This window comes from Protopterus annectens, chromosome 5.part0 (assembly GCF_019279795.1).
Source record: "Protopterus annectens isolate FY-2018-M chromosome 5.part0, PAN1.0, whole genome shotgun sequence".
Classification (NCBI taxonomy): domain Eukaryota; kingdom Metazoa; phylum Chordata; order Ceratodontiformes; family Protopteridae; genus Protopterus; species Protopterus annectens.
The window spans coordinates 1,177,208,165-1,177,224,568 of NC_056735.1; the positions used below are offsets into that span (position 1 = coordinate 1,177,208,165).

General features: G+C 37.7%; 1 protein-coding gene across 2 annotated transcripts in view; it reads left to right on the forward strand.

Annotated features, from left to right (window-relative positions):
• LOC122801581 (erythroferrone-like) overlaps positions 1 to 16,404 on the forward strand; it is a 370,321-nt gene that overhangs the window by 274,184 nt on the left and 79,733 nt on the right. For both annotated transcript variants that reach the window (XM_044071025.1, XM_044071024.1), the window contains exon 5: positions 1,507 to 1,615. In XM_044071025.1, the coding sequence (XP_043926960.1) occupies positions 1,507 to 1,615 (109 nt within the window). The remainder of the gene's footprint in view (positions 1 to 1,506; positions 1,616 to 16,404) is intronic.

A 16,404-nucleotide genomic window follows, 5' to 3' on the forward strand; every position in this document is an offset into this window, starting at 1 on the left:
TCTTACTGTAAACCGTCTTTAGAGATTTTCAGACCTCATTATATTCAACCTTTATTTGGTATTCTGCATTACTAGTCCCATACTGTAAGTTGTTGCTGAAGATAGGAACATGACAACTCTAGTAAGTTAAATTCTGCAAGTCCCAAACCTCATAAATGCTTTTGTTGAAAAACCTACTTTCAATGAACCACCCACTGATTTTGGCCTTTCCCCACTGCTTTGTGACCATGTAGTGAGTATATATAAGTTGGGGTGGAGCTTCCCCATGTGGTGTGGTACAAGGGCATATGGAGGAGGGGAAGCTTTGTTTAATGTTTGCTATATGTTATTTTGAGCAAAATAATTTCCAAGGTTTGGGACACACTGAAATTACCTTTAGTGAGCCAGTATGAATCTTTGAAGACTGGCAGCTGTGCTGTAATTTCTTTATGCTTAGGACACAACAAAGTCTTGATATTAAAGACCCAGTATGTTTTTGAGGTAATTGTGAACATTCAGAGGTAATTAACTGGTGACAACAAATGGACCTTTATGAGTAATTTTTACAGTACTGCTGTCCTGCAGTTAGGAGTGTGCTTGTGACCAAGAAGGCAAGGGTAGGTGGCAATGAATAAATAGGCAGGAGTAAGGAACTCATACCTCTCAACCTCTAATATCAAGAAAAAAATCTGGACAAAGCCATAAATAATGGGGGGGTTGCAAAGGCTCTAAAATAGGGATACTATTTAAATATTGCTCTTACAAACTTAGAAAGTTGCTAGAATAACATATTTTGCATTAACATTAATTTTCTGAAGGGTCTGAAGTCTATAACTCAAATGTCTGCCATTATTTTCTGACTTCAGTCCTCAACGATTTGCCAATGAATTGCCAGAAATCTACAATTTTATGAGAAACAGACTAAAAATGTGAGGCAAAAATCTGGACTTTCTGTGAAAATCTGAACAGTTGAGAGGTATGAAGGAACTCCTTTTTTCTCACAATCAGGACCAGCTAATGGGATATTAGTGAGCATTTACAGATTGTCACTTTATTAGTAATGGCTGACAGGATGCATACCCATAATGCCTCTTTATCTGTCTTATATCTATGAAGAATTTCCATCTAGATCCTTGGCACCTAAACAGCTGTATGTGAAAAGTAAGATTAGCGCTTTAGTTATTAAGTCAGCATCTGCTTTTCTGAAGAGTACTGCTTCAGGAAACGTAGTGGCATATTTTTGAGCAATAAGTATTAAATGTCCTACGTTATCAAATGATTATAATCCTCAGTGATTTACCAGAAAATCAAAATGTTTACAAGGAACAAGACAAAACATGAAGTAAAGTCAAAGAAGTTCTGCAAAATCAGAGACAGCTGAGTGGTATGCAGCTGTAAAGAATTACAGGTTTCATGTTCATTACAGAGTTTTCCTTGCTGTGTTGTATTATGGATTATAGAATATTTGCTCTTCATGTTCTTGTTTTTTTAATCCCCACTTTTGACTGTGTGCTCCTTGACTTTCAGCCAGAAAAAGAGGGAGCATTCCAACGTGGCTCTGGCCTAAATATGACCACAGGGCAGTACACGGCACCAGCTACTGGATTCTACACCTTTACGGCCAGTTTGCATATCGGTATGCCATTCTGCTAAAACATATCTGCAGCTTAACTCTGTTTTACAGTTTTAATTATTTACTCTGAACCAAATATTGAATCTCCAAATAAATGCTGGATAAAAAATAGCTTTTGAAGATTGTAATAATTATGACAAACCACAATACCAATGAACATAAAACACAGCCTTCACTCTCATGATCTAACTACAGCACTCATGTATTAATACTAAATGCAAACACTTGCCAGTAATATTTGTTTAATTATGTCCCAGCAAAGTGATTTAGAGCAGATTTAACATGATTTAACATACTGAAGTAATTTTATCTAGGCAGGATTACTGGATCAGAACATGTTTTGCCATTGTGGATGAATCAAACTATGTGAATGTTAAATAAATGTTTGGCGTAGAGTAGTAATGCAGCACTGTAGTTCCATATTCATATCTACGGAATATATAATATAGAAGGTTTTGTGTCTGGACATCCAGCTAGCTTGTATTACAACATGATCATAGGACAGACAGAGAGTTTAATTTGATTTATATATACTGTCTCTCAGTGGTATAATTCACAGACTAACTTAGAAAGACTTGATTGGATACTTTTGATTTCTCATTGCTGGAACTCCTGCATCATTAACTGGACTGACTCATGACACATGAGGCTTTAACCCAGGACATGAGCAATGGAAATGTCTTAAAGTTTCTTCTGAGTTTGTTATAGTCCCTCTCTGCCTCAGTACATAGTAACATATGTTGTCACCTGGGTTCAACTATGGCACAATGATGGTGTCAAAGGATGGCGAAACATGCAGTTGTATACTTGAAAAGAACACAGAGCAAGACAATGTGCGTCTCACAGATGTACATTGTAAATGAAAAGAGCATGTCAGAGGACCATTAATGCCTCACAGATGTACTTTGTAAAAGAAAAGAATACATAAGAAGAACACACGTGCTTTTCAGATCTCCTTTATAAATGGATGACTGCTATAAGGCTCAGTCACATTTTAACTACAGGTCAAGGTCACTTTTCCATATGTGGTAAAATGACAGTTGAAATGCAAATGTTCAGTACATCACATAATCATGCTTCTGATGTAAATACATTGCAATGCATTTCATTTCTGGCTTGAGTATCAAATCAAATTTTATTTGGAAAATGATATTAGACTCCACCAGAATACAATAAAACAGCTTACTAGGGACTCAAGCAGTTCGTAAGTTCAGGCACCGGAGTGTCTTTTTCACTTTATCCATGTCTCATTGAGTTAGAAGATGAAAGTCCAACAGGATGAAAACAAATGGTCAAACCTTCAACTCAATGAGACATTTGTAAGAAGTGTTTTTTACAAGGATAACCTTTCTGGAGCCCGTGTAGGGGGAGAATCCCATGAACTTATATAAACTCTGCAGTCATACAGCCACAGAGAAAAAAGCAATCACTGAAAAAAGGAAAGGGAATTACTGCCAGCACACACACGGAAAGCACACTGGCAGGGTTTTTATGTGAATAACAGCTATCTGATGAGTTTAAACTCTCTCTGGACAAGGTGTAGGGAAGCCGTCTCCCATCTCTTTCATACTCTTTGCAAATATAGAAAAAATCAGGCACGTATGACCCATCACTGGGCTAAACAGACTCTTGCAAAATGGTAGGCTTACATTCAGCAGTAAGTAAGCTTTCAGAATCACTTGACATAGCTTTCAAAGATGGAATCATCACTTTTAACTTCAGAATATCCACATCCGCTCTTAATCTCCCTTGACAAGTCTATCTTTAGAACGTGACATCAGCGTCTCTCTATTCAGCTCTATATAATAACAATCCAGTAATCACTTCAGAAACCTAATGGACCTACTCCTGTCCTATATCAGAAGTACAGTGAATCGGATTCAGTCTGTCATGCTGAAATTTCTGTCTGGTCTGGTTTGGAGATGTCTGTTTAGAAACAACTTGACAGGTGAATGATCTGTTGTGTAACTGACGCAGTAAGCAAAACAAAATCTTCTCTTCAGTGTCTAATAATATACTTTTCTTCCATCTATAAGTGTTTGAACATATATTTCTTCTAGACCATTCAGGCCATTTGTCTAGCAATTACCACAGAGGACTAAGGCTATGAAGTGTAGGCGAGCTGTGGCCGCAGATCAAGGGTTTGATTCTCTCAGCCTCTGTTTGCCTAACTGTGTAACTCCAAACAAGTCACTTAACCAGACAAGACATCTGGAATGAGCCTGAAAAAGATCCATGTGAATGCATCACTATGCTACCCTGCTTAACAAACAGAAATAAAACAGCAGAATACCTAGGTGAGCAGATCAAATGAATAAGTCCATTCTGTTTAACAAAATGCAAGAATTCTTTGGCAGAAGTTTGATATTACTGCCTTTTACAATGTGTTCAGGCAATACATATAATGGAAACAATAGCCTTGCAGAAATTTTAGACCTGAAATATTTCTAATCACTTTGAATATGCACCATCCATTATCATGAACATAAAATTCATAAAATGACCTGCAAACTCAATATGCATCCTTTTCCACCATCTACCTGAACATTCACATGGATACAATGTTGGTCTGCATGATATTTCCTTTTCCAGCTAGCATGGCACATATTCTTTACATGTGGGCTTTATTTCATTCACCAGAACACCACTGTAAGAACAAGGATTTTCATCTTCATTACTCTTGGATATTTAGTATGTGACTCTTCCAGCATTGCTCTTTTCATTATTGTGGGATTAATCCCCCTGATTCCCATAAGAGTGCAACCATCCCCAGAGACAACTTAAATGTTTTTCCTGTGAGATACCTTCAAGATCTCAACCATCTGATGACCCCTTCTGCACCACATAGCTGAATACATTCAAACTCTCTGTCAATTTGAGTATTTTGAGATAATAGGTCAATTCTCCCTAGAATGTTTTATGAATGATTTTCTTTCTGAGCACTAGTAAACCCCATTATTCCCTTGGTTCCCAGATCTGAAGTACCTGCTAGTAGGAGCCTCAGAAAGCAATTTACATTTGTATGCACTCCTAAAGCTTGTTATTCTAGCTGATAATCACAGTCAGATAAAGTAACATCCCATCTTAGGATACATGTGGCTACCTCTGTGGTAAGAAGGCTAGTATGGTTTCCAATAACAGATGCCATCTTAGGATACATGTGGCTAACTCTGCGGTAGGAAGGCTAGTATGGCTCCAAGTAGAATTAGCATTAGTCTGTCACCAGTAACTCAAACTTCTGTTTCACAGATTCTGATGGAATTTTAACTCCAAAAATTAAAGTAGCATCTCCTCCACCAGTGAGCATTTTTCTTTCTGCAGAAGGATGAGCATGAAATTATAATCAATTAGAAACTCTTGTCTAGAAAGCAGTGTATGTTGAATAACAGCATCAGTAACATATACAGAAATATAGCATGCAGATGTAAGGTGTAGTGTCTTATCATTGCGCACGTGATGTTTATTAAATATTGACAGTCATTTGCTACTCTCACAGCATTTTGGTTTTGATGTTTTCACTAGCAGGGAATATGATATCCAAGTAGTATGTAAGAAGGAGCCAACAAAATACTTTAATTAGGCATAAATAAATAAGTCCAAAAATGCTAGCTACTCTTTCACACAGCTTAGGGCACCTCATGACAACATGAATGACCTTCTGCTTCTAAAAAGAATAACAAATGGCATTTTTCTTTGGCACATCCTCAGGTTTATGATATGTGACTTTTCATGTTCAGATTCAAACTACTAGATTCTGAATCCATGATGTTCTTCGTGTTTCACTGTTGCAGTCAGTACATTTGGGTAATCTGCTGGCAGGTTGCCCTCAGTCGGCCTGAATATCAAAGTCTTGGGTCCTGCGTCGGTTGCTGTCTCCTCTTCCATGACTACAAGTCATCACTGGTATAAAACATGCAGCCGATGCCATTTTCTTCAGTCTTTCTTGCCGCGCGGTGCCCAAAGCAATTTGCAAGTGCTGGTCGGCCGATTCCTGAAATTTTCGCATTCGAGTTTCAGAACTGAAGTCTTCTATTAAAGCTAAGTACCCCATTGGGGAAACATTTTCTTGCTCCTTACCGATGTCAGTAAAAGTTAATAATTGCATTACTTGTGGGAAGCAAATACCTCATAAGGATTTCCATTTGTACTGTATTCCTTGCCTAGGCCCAGATCATGATGTGCCTTGCTGTCGGTTTTGTGCTAGATTTAACCAACCCACTATTAAGCGTCGCTATATCTTTGCTTCAAAATATTTTGGAAACAGATTTAACTACCCTGAAATGTCATCAGATAGCAATCTGACTACTGGAATTCACAAAAAACGCAAAGAAAAGGACAGAGATAGACCGTCGAGGTCCAAAACCAATGATGAAGCTTCTCCTAAGCCAGTCGCCGGTTTGCCGGTACTCAGTGAGGCACTTTTGCAGCCCCTGATACCAGCTACCTTTGAGTCCCAGGCCTCTACTGAAACCTATGTGGAGTCCAGCACGCAGCGAGATTCTCAGAGTATTGTACCCGCAGATGTCTCCCCCTCGGATGGTTCTGGAGCCGCTGAGCAGGCACTGGCTTCTGAGGATGTTTTCAGGCCTCAGCATTTCTATATAAAACCAACACCAGCTTCAAAATCAAAGACAAAAGCAACTTCTAAGGCTAAAAAACCGACGCATGAGCCACATGCTCAGGCCTCTATGCCCAAAAAACAGATGATCAAAATGGCTGAAGACTTAATTACCTTGATCAGGGGTTCCCAAACCCCCCCCCCCCCAATAAGATGCCTAGGCAAGACACTGATTATGAATCTTCAGATCGGCTTTCTATTTATTCTGATTCCTCTTCTGATCAGGAATTTTCTATTCCACCCTATGAGGGTTCAGATGCAGAAGAAACCATCCCATCTGCATTTCCTCCTGAAGATTATTCTTTTGGGGAAACCTTGCATACTTTGAGGGAACATTTTCATTGGGAGAGTCAGGATTTTTCAGAATCAAAAAAGAGGCTTAAGGATTTCCTTCTTCTTCCTCAGCATAGGCCTTTGGCCATACCTCCTGTATTAGACATTGTTGATGATGTGTTTTTGGAATCATGGCATGGCTCCAGATTCCTGACCTCCGGACATAGTAAGCCAGACAGATATTACAGGGTTCCTGACTCCCACAAATTTTTATTTAAAAATCCTGCTGCTGATCCTGAAACTATCTAACAGGGTCCCAAAGGTGTAAAGGCCTCAACAGCTAAGAATCCTACCCCCTCTGATAGAGATTCCAGGGTGCTGGATAGATGGGGAAAGAAGGTTTATACGTCTGCAACCTTGACAATTAGGGCTTTAAACTGCCAGTTTCATATGCTTAAATATCAACAGCATGTTATGGGATTATTGAAGCAGAAAATTATGTTGATTTCTGAATGTGTGGAAAATAAAGAATTACAGGAATTATTGCCTACAGCAGAAAAGGTTGGAAAGCATACTCTGCAAGGTGGTTTTGATTCATTGGAGGCTTCCTGCAGGGCCGCACTTATTGGATCTGTGATTAGAAGGCATGCCTGGCTCAAGGAGCAAAATCTGCCTGAACATGTTAAAGCTAAATTGTTGGATGCACCTTTACAGCATGAGACTCTGTTTGGTAATAAGGCAGAAGAGGTTTTAAAAAAAATGGAAGACAAAGCTAAGTCTATGCAAACTGTCAAAGACTTCTTACAAGTGCAGCCACCAAGATTCAGTAGACACTGGCCTACAAAAAAATGGTCCTTTCCTGTATCCGACAGAGCCTCACAGGGCAAATCCAGGCACTCAAAAGGCTCTAGATACCAATCACAGGGTTCTTACAGGTCATAGCAATGGAGTACCTCTACCTCCAAATCTGGAGGAATCAAAGCACAGTCCTATAGTAAACAGTCTCAATGACTTCCCTCTGCCATCACCAAGCACTTATCTTTTGGCAGCCCCCTTAGGGGGAGAAATTAGCACTTCATGCTCAAAATTGGCAGTTAATAACCCAGGACAAGTGGGTATTAAACATAGTATCCCAGGGATACAGATTTCATTTCCATACCTTGCCAATTCCAAATGGTTGGCCAGATCTACCAAAAAAATCAATGGGCAGAGGCACAGAAACAAGTTACGTCTCTCATGGATATGGGGGCTATTCAGCCAGTACCAGAACAGGAAAAAGGGCAAGGGTTTTACTCAAGACTGTTCTTGGTACCCAGAAAAGTCAATGCCTGGCACCCAACACTGGATTTATCGATTTTGAACACATTCTTGGACATCCCAAAATTCAAAATGCTGACTTTGCAATAGCTTCTGCCGATGCTGGGCAAGAACGCTTGGCTAGTGATTCTAGACTTAAAAGAGGCATACCTGCATAACCCAATAAGGGAATCGTGCAGAAGATACCTCCGCTTCAAGGCTGGTTTTATGCATTACCAATTCTCTGCACTGCCCTTTGGCTTATCTACTGCGCCCAGGGTCTTTACAAAGTGCCTGGCACCAGTAATTGCATTTTGCAGACAAAGAAGCATACAAATCTATCCTTACTTGGACGACTGTCTGATTCAAGCAGAAAACAAGAACATTCTTCTTCAACATCTGGTGTTTGTAAAAAGGCTTCTAACATGCCTAGGGTACACAGTAAATGAAAAGAAATTACAACTGGCACCCTCTCAAAAGATTACATTCCTGGGTGCAAGCTTGAATACAACTGCCCAGATGGCTTACCTTATGCCAGACAAACAAAGGCAACTGACTATTTACTTCAAACAGATGGCAACAAAAACCCAGTTATCTGCAAGACAAATTCTGCAGGTTTTGGGGTTGATGGCATCCTGCATTCTACTAATTCCATATCCAAGAATGAATATGAAGAAACTACAGTGGTATCTAAAAAGTTTATGGAGTCAACATTGTCACAGTCTGGAAACGATGATTCCTCTCATTCCCTGCCTACAACAGGAGTTTTTTTGGTGGGCAGAGACATGTCACCAGAACATGGGACAGTCTTTCACTCTACCCCCTGCCACCCAAACCCTAACTACGGACACATCAGACTATGCTTGGGGGGCCCACCTGGCAGGGAGATGCATTCAGAGCATATGGAGCCCAAAACAAATGCATCTGCATGTCAACCAGAAAGAAATGTTAGCTGTTCAGAATGCCCTGACAGCTTTCAAGGACTTACTTCATCCAGGACAACTACTGATAAAGACAGACAACACCACAGTTATGTGGTACATAAACAAGCAGGGGGTACACATTCCTACCCTCTTTGCAGACTAGCCATGGCATTGTGGAACACAGCCTTGACTTACCAAGTACATCTTCAAGCTCAATTCCTACCAGGAAAACAAAATACTCTGGCAGACGACCTAAGAAGAAATCTTATGGACCCTCACAAGTGGAAACTGAATCCACAAGTCTTCAGCATGATAACAGAGAAATGGGGGAGTCCGGACATAGATCTATTTGCCTCTCCCCAGAATTATTAACTGGACAAATTCTGCACAAGGACTTATCACAGACAAGCATGGAATGTGGATGCTCTATCCTTCAGTTGGAAAAACCTATCAGTCTACGCCTTTCCTCCTCTGCCTCTTCTTCCTAAGGTCTTACTAAAAGTCAGACAGGAAAAAACAAAAATTATCCTGATTGCCCCGGACTGGCCTCGCCAGCACTGGTACCCAGTTCTAAGGAATATGTCTCAACTCCCTCCTTGGTACTTGCCTCAAATACCACATCTACTGTCTCAGCAGAGCAATCAAATTCTGCACAATCAGCTCCAAACTCTGAACCTGGCAGCATGGCTGATCATGTAATGATTCAAACAACATCTCTCACTAAATCTGTGATGGATGTAATTTTGGAAGCCAGAAGGCCTAGTACTAGAAAATCTTATGCTGATAAATGGAAGAGATTCTGTGCTTGGAACCAAGCACAAGGGACTGATACAGCAAAGCCAAATATTCCTCAGATTTTACAATACTTGACTGAGATGCTTGACAAGGGCCTATCTTTTTCTTCAATAAAAATCCATGCCTCTGCCATCTCGGCTCATTACAACACAGAGCCTCCCATCTTTTCTCATCCTCTGCTAAAACAGTATCTTAGAGGAGCCAAAAATCTAAGCCCCCCCCCCCCCCACCAGAAGATCACCAACTCCTGCATGGGACCTCAATTTTGTGTTGGAAAAGCTCACCCTGCCTCCATTTGAACCAGCAGCTACTGCGGATATAAAGTTTTTATCTTGGAAAACAGCTTTCCTTCTGGCAATCACTTCAGCAAGAAGGGTTTCAGAACTACAGGCACTCATGGCTGTGGAGCCTTTTATTACATTTTACCCAGTGAGGGTGTCCCTCAGGACCAATCCTTCCTTTATGCCTAAGGTGGTATCCAGTGTGACTCTTAACCAGACTATTCACCTGCCAACTTTTTACCCAAATCCACAGAACAAGGGGGAGCAGATTCTGCATTCCTTGGACATACACAGACAACTAAGATTCTACTTAAACAGGACCAAATCTCTTAGAAAGTCTGAGCAGCTACTGGTGGCATTTGCTGCAGGATCAGAGGGGAAGGCTATTTCAAAGCAGACTATTTCAAAGTGGATAAGCTACTGCATTCATTTTTGCTATTTGCATCACATTCCACCAGGGCTGCATCTACCTCAGCAGCTTTTCTCAGAGGGGTGCCAACCAAAGACATTCTAGAAGCTGCTACTTGGAGCTCTATTCATACTTTTACAAAGCATTATCATTTGCCTCTCTTCTCTACGTCCAGGGCAGGCTTTGCCACTGCAGTTTTGCAGGGCCTTATAGCTGCTCCTAATGCTATTTAGTTCCATCCTCCCATCCATAGCTTTGGGATTCTACCCAAATGTAATGACTGCAACAGTGAAACATGAAGAACATAGTACAGTTGTGTACACTTAACATAAATGTAGATGTTCGAGTGTATTCACTGTTGCAGTCCGGGTTACCCACCCGTCATACCCCTGTTTTCTAGAACTTCTCTTTTCCTCACTATATTCTACAGCCTTTGTGGTGTATTTGCTTTTAGATGAAGGTAAAGTTTATGTTGTTACAATTGCATTTATATATGGATATATATATATATATATATATATATATATATATATATATATATATATATATTTGCTCCCCATTTGGGGGGCACCTGACATCTAGGGCAAGAAAAACTAAAGAAAATGACGTCGGCTGCATGTTTTATACCCCTGATGACCTGACTTCATGGAAGAGGAGACAGCATCTGACGCAGGACCCAAGACTTTGATATTCAGGCCAACTGAGGGCAACCTGCCAGCAGATTACCCAAATGTAATGACTGCAACAGTGAATACACTCGAACATCTACATTTACGGTAAGTGTACACAACTGTACTTTCTAGAAATTGCTGCAACAAGTAGACCACTACCTCAAAATTGTTCAACACATTTTCTATACTTTTTTGAAAAAGAAAAAGTACTGCACTGACACCAAATGGTGTTCTGTTACAGAAAAATAAACCCCAAAGAGTATCTGTCATTACATAATTTTAGGTTCATCATCTAAGAACACTTGCTGCAGGCAAATATTATACCATTTTCTGAGAATGCATATTCACCACTCAGCACGGCCAGCATCCCTTCTCCTCTTGGACACACAAACAGAATTGTTCCTGTTTATTACTGTAAATGTAGTTGCAGCCTATTCTCTTCACCACACTGGTATTACTAACTTTCTCTAACCATTTCAGTTTATTTCCAATTCTTTCTTTTTCATTCCAAATAGGATGACTAGTTTAGAGGCATACCTTTCAACTTCTTTGCTCAAGAATTCTGGACAAAGCCAAAAATAATGGGAGGATATAGGCCCAAAATCAGGAAAACAATTTACATATTACTCTAATTCACTTAAAACTAATAGGATAACAGGTTTTTCATCAACATGCATTTTCTGAACAATAAGAACTATGAAACTCTAATGTTTGGTATTACTGACTGACTGTAATTCTAAGTGATTTACCAAAAAATAAAAACTTTCACGAGGGGCAGGGTAAAAAATGTGAGGCAAAATTAGGGACATTCTACAAAATTCTAGACAGTTGAAGGGTATGTGTAGAGGAACAGCTTTGTGAGTAAATACATGATTAATACTCAAAATTGCCATAGCAAAAGAGTGAGAAGAAATATATTTTTGCTCCATCTATAAGTGAAATATAAAATTAATCAAAACACCTGAAAAGCATTTTTGTAGGATAACTTTTCCCCTTCATCCTTGACGTGAAGATGTGTGCTCCCCATACCACTGTACTTATCTGTACTAACTTTGTGATCACTTATTATGATTTAAGCAAGATTAAGAAGATTGTGTCAAGATACCACAGTCTCAACCTTTTTATTTAAATTATATCAGTCACACTGTAGTGATTACATGTTAAAGTGTCTCATAGTTCTGCTTGGCACCCTAAAGGAATATTTGGATTAATTAGTATGATAGTTTTAATGCCACAGTGTACTTAGCTCATCTAAAAACACACCACCAGGCATTCTGTGGATTCTGTGAATCACAGCAACAAAGTCTGGTAAAAGGATAAGGAACACTCCAAATATACAAAAATTGTTGTAGAAACCCAATGCATAAGTGCTTTCGTCTCTGTTAACTCAGAGACTTCATCAGATCATTAAGAAAATGCATTTCCATAATATAAAAACATTTAAAACACACACACACCCTAAATCAACCCATCAGAAGCCAAAACTACTAATTAGAAAATGTAACTTAAAGTGCCATTACAGCATATGGCAAAAAACACAGCAGCAGACACCAATATATTTAAAATCAAATACATACATCATTTTTACAATACTCAATACATAGAAACAACTTTATGATAATTAAATACACATAACCCCCTCCTTTTTTTGCATTAACAAAAAATACATCTATACAACTCAAAGCATAAAAAATGCATCAAACTACATCTCAAGACCTTTGAGTTTTAAGAAACAGGAAATAGAAAAAGAGTCATTTAATCCAGGCCATTACATAGCATTAAGATGAATCTGCCATAAAGTTTCCTGTCTTTCAAGATGAAGTGTCCATGCCCCCCCCCCAACATCTAAATCAAGGACTTCTAAAATGGTAAACTTAAAGGCATGACCAGGACTATCCATACAGTGCTTTGCCAAAGCACTCATATCTTTTTTTTATCCTAATATCCATTTGATGTTCATAAACTCGACTTTTTTTTTTTCAGTAATAAGTCTTTATTCTTTTCCAAATGTGAAAACAATACCACAACATATTTACAATATGTACATGAATGCTTCCAACAGTTACATAAAGTCATTAAACATTATACTAAACTTCTAAATGGGTATTAAATGAAGAGCAAATAAGAATCTAGTATCAATGTAAAGCTTATCTATACTAAGCTCCATATTTAGTATGTACTTCCCGGAGAAAAGTGGATTGGAACCTTAAGCTAACACAGTATTAAAGATTTGCTCCCATATTTTTGTGTTATTAATATTTTTCTTATGATCTTTAATTAGTAATTTATGGGCTATGATATGTTTTATTGCTACACTCTTAAAGTTTTCCCATGAAGTCTGGGATGGATTCAACCAATTTGTAGCTATATACAGCTTCATTAACAGGAAAATATTTATGAGTATGATCCTTTGGGATCTATCCAAATTAATCGGAGGAATATGAAGAATCATAAACTCCCAAGAAAGTGTAGACTGTTCATATCCCATTTTTTGTAATTGACTTTTTAAAGAATTCCAAAGTTTAAAAATACATTTAAAACTCCAGAACATGTGTAAAAGGTCAGCCGTTTGATCTATAAAATATGGGCATTTAGGTGAGTTTTTAGAGTTGAATTTATATAGAGTAAGACGAGTGTAATACGCGTTATTAAATATCATCAACTGAGTAAATAATAACTTTTGAAGAGATACTGATTTTAAGGTTAAATTAATTGCTTTCACTATTTTATTATCTTCAATCGTTAACAATTTCTCCTTCCAGTATTTGGATAAAAGTATTTGGTTATTATATTTCACATCTTTTATCAAATTATATGAAGCCGTTATATATTTACAGTCATTGGTAAGAGTTTGCCATAAGTTTAGGCAAATGTTTAAATCTTCTTCTTTAATTTCAAAATTACTATTACTAAAAAAACTTATTGCTAGATCCTTTAACTGTCTCATTATAATTAAATATGTCTTAGGGAGATTCATCTCTCTTAACATGTCGTGTATTGAGATACCAAGGAAGGGATATAAATCAAGTATGGTTAAATCAGTTATAAGTGGGAATTTTTTAAGATCTATCAGCTGATTACCAATTTTCAAATTCGGGTTCTTATGAAATGGTTGAAAAGTCATCATATATTGTAAAAGATTTAATGAGTTAAATAGACTTTGTATTGATATTATATATACTTTGATATGTTCCATCAGAGCGTACATTTTATGGGTATCTATTTAAAAAAGGTAATGCTTTACAATTAATCCCCAGTCTAGCAACATGTTTATAATTCAGAATCAACTACTTGGGTGACCATTTAGGACTAGACCTATCAAAGTTTACCACTCTTAGGATTCTATTAGCATTTATTATTAAATAATATGTTTCAAAATTCGGTAACTCTAAACCACCCCTGTTTTTCGGAGTCATGTTTATCATAGGATATCCTAGTTTTTCTAGGTTCCCATACAAATCTACCTAATTCCGTATGAAGTTGTTTGAAGAATTTCCTAGAAATTTGGACTTGAGTAGCTCTAAAGATATATAATATTCTGGGAAGTATGTTCATTTTAATAATTGAGGGCTTAGCCATTATTGGTAATTTCAAATTATTCCATCTTTTTAAGTCCGACACTATATGCTCCCAAAGTAACTTAACATTATTCACATAGAAGTCTCTGTTGTCAGTTGAAAAAACAATACCCAAATATTTTATTTTTTCTTCTGATTTTACCTGACCTACCAATGGTAAAAGCGAAAAGGGTGTAGGCGTCTTTAAAGGAAATAACTTAGTTTTTCTAAAATTTATTTTGTAATTAGATATTTTTGCAAAGTCATCCACGGCTTTTAATATTTTCTTGGTATCTGAAACAGGTGTCGTACAGTAAATATTTAGATCATCTGCAAAAGTAGCCATGGAAATTTTCGTACCATATATTATTGGGGCATTGTGATAGATATTTTGTTTGATATGTAGAAATAATGGATAAACTCGACTTTTAAATTTCCTTTCAGTCTTGCCTATGTAGAAACATGGGCAGACAGTACATAAGGCACAATATACTACTCTTTCTGTGTAACAAAAACATTTCTTCTGTAACTTAATTTCCATATTATTAATCCTAACAGAAGTCCCTTCTAAAATATAGGTACAATATGCACAGGCACCACATTTTTTCATCATACCCAAATGTGGCCCCTTTTGGTTAATTTCTAACATACTTTTCAAACTTTTACACCTTCAATAAAAAATATTCGGCTTCTCAGCCACACAATTTCTAATATCTTTATCACTAGATAAAATCACCCAATTTTTAAACAGAACATTAGCAATTTGTTTGCTGTTCTTATTAATCGTTGAAATGAATGCACATTGAAAATGTTCATTACCCAGTCTCATACTGTCATTAAAATAAACATTATTTTGCAATGAACCATCAATAACATCCACATCCTCACTGGGGTGAAACTGAGAGCCTGTCAATAGTGAGTGGAAATATCAACATTTGTTGATGACCTCAACCATAATCTCATTTACCAAATACAGTGGGTAACCTCATTTTAAAAACATCCCCTTAAGTACCTCACATTCGTCCAAAAAAGTCTCAAACAAACTAACCATATGGGTTGCTCTTACAAACTGTCCCTTGACTTGATTCGGTGCATCATGTCATAACCCATCATCTCACACATCCACTTAAACAGCATATTTATAAAACAACACACAGCCTTTCCAAGTCTAACCCAGAAACGCTCATTACTAACCTGTCATCTATTAACTGGAACTTCCTAAAAATCCACCCCTTAGATGATGCTGTAAATGAATCCAATACAACTTTCCTGAATATCCTCAATAGCCTTGCACCTCCAAGAAGGACGAGACTAAAACCAAATAATACAATTTTGCTACCCAAAAAGAGTAGAATGTTAATGCAAAATGCAGAAAAAGCATGGAAAGAATGGCAAAAGGATAAAACACCACAATATCTTGAAAGCGTCAGGTTACTGCGCAATCTTACTAAAAAGAAAATTAACAAGGACAAAAATATATACTACAGTAACTTTCAGAATAATAATAAACACAACCCTAAAAAATTCTGGACATCCATTAAAGAAATCTTTTTCTCAGCCATAAATTTAGCCCTAACCTCTCCCCCAATAACTCATCACTTGAAACTGTAATACAATTCAACTCTTATTTCTTAAATAGTATAAAATTTCTAAACATGGATTACCGAACATCTAATCCTAACCATGGCCAGCAGCAATATATCACCACAACCACTTTCACCCTCAAACCTTTGCCCACGTCCTATATAAAACTGCTCTTAAACAAACTCAAACCACAATCTACTTCAGCTGATGACCTTCCAGTTGAAGCAGCTGATAGCATTGCCTACCATGTCTCAATCCTTGTAAATAGGGCAATCCAGGAATCCCACATTCCCTCTCTGTGGAAAAGTCACACATTATCCCTCTGCACAAAGGAGGAAATGCAACAGACATTGCTAACTTTAGACCTATAACAATCTTATCCCCC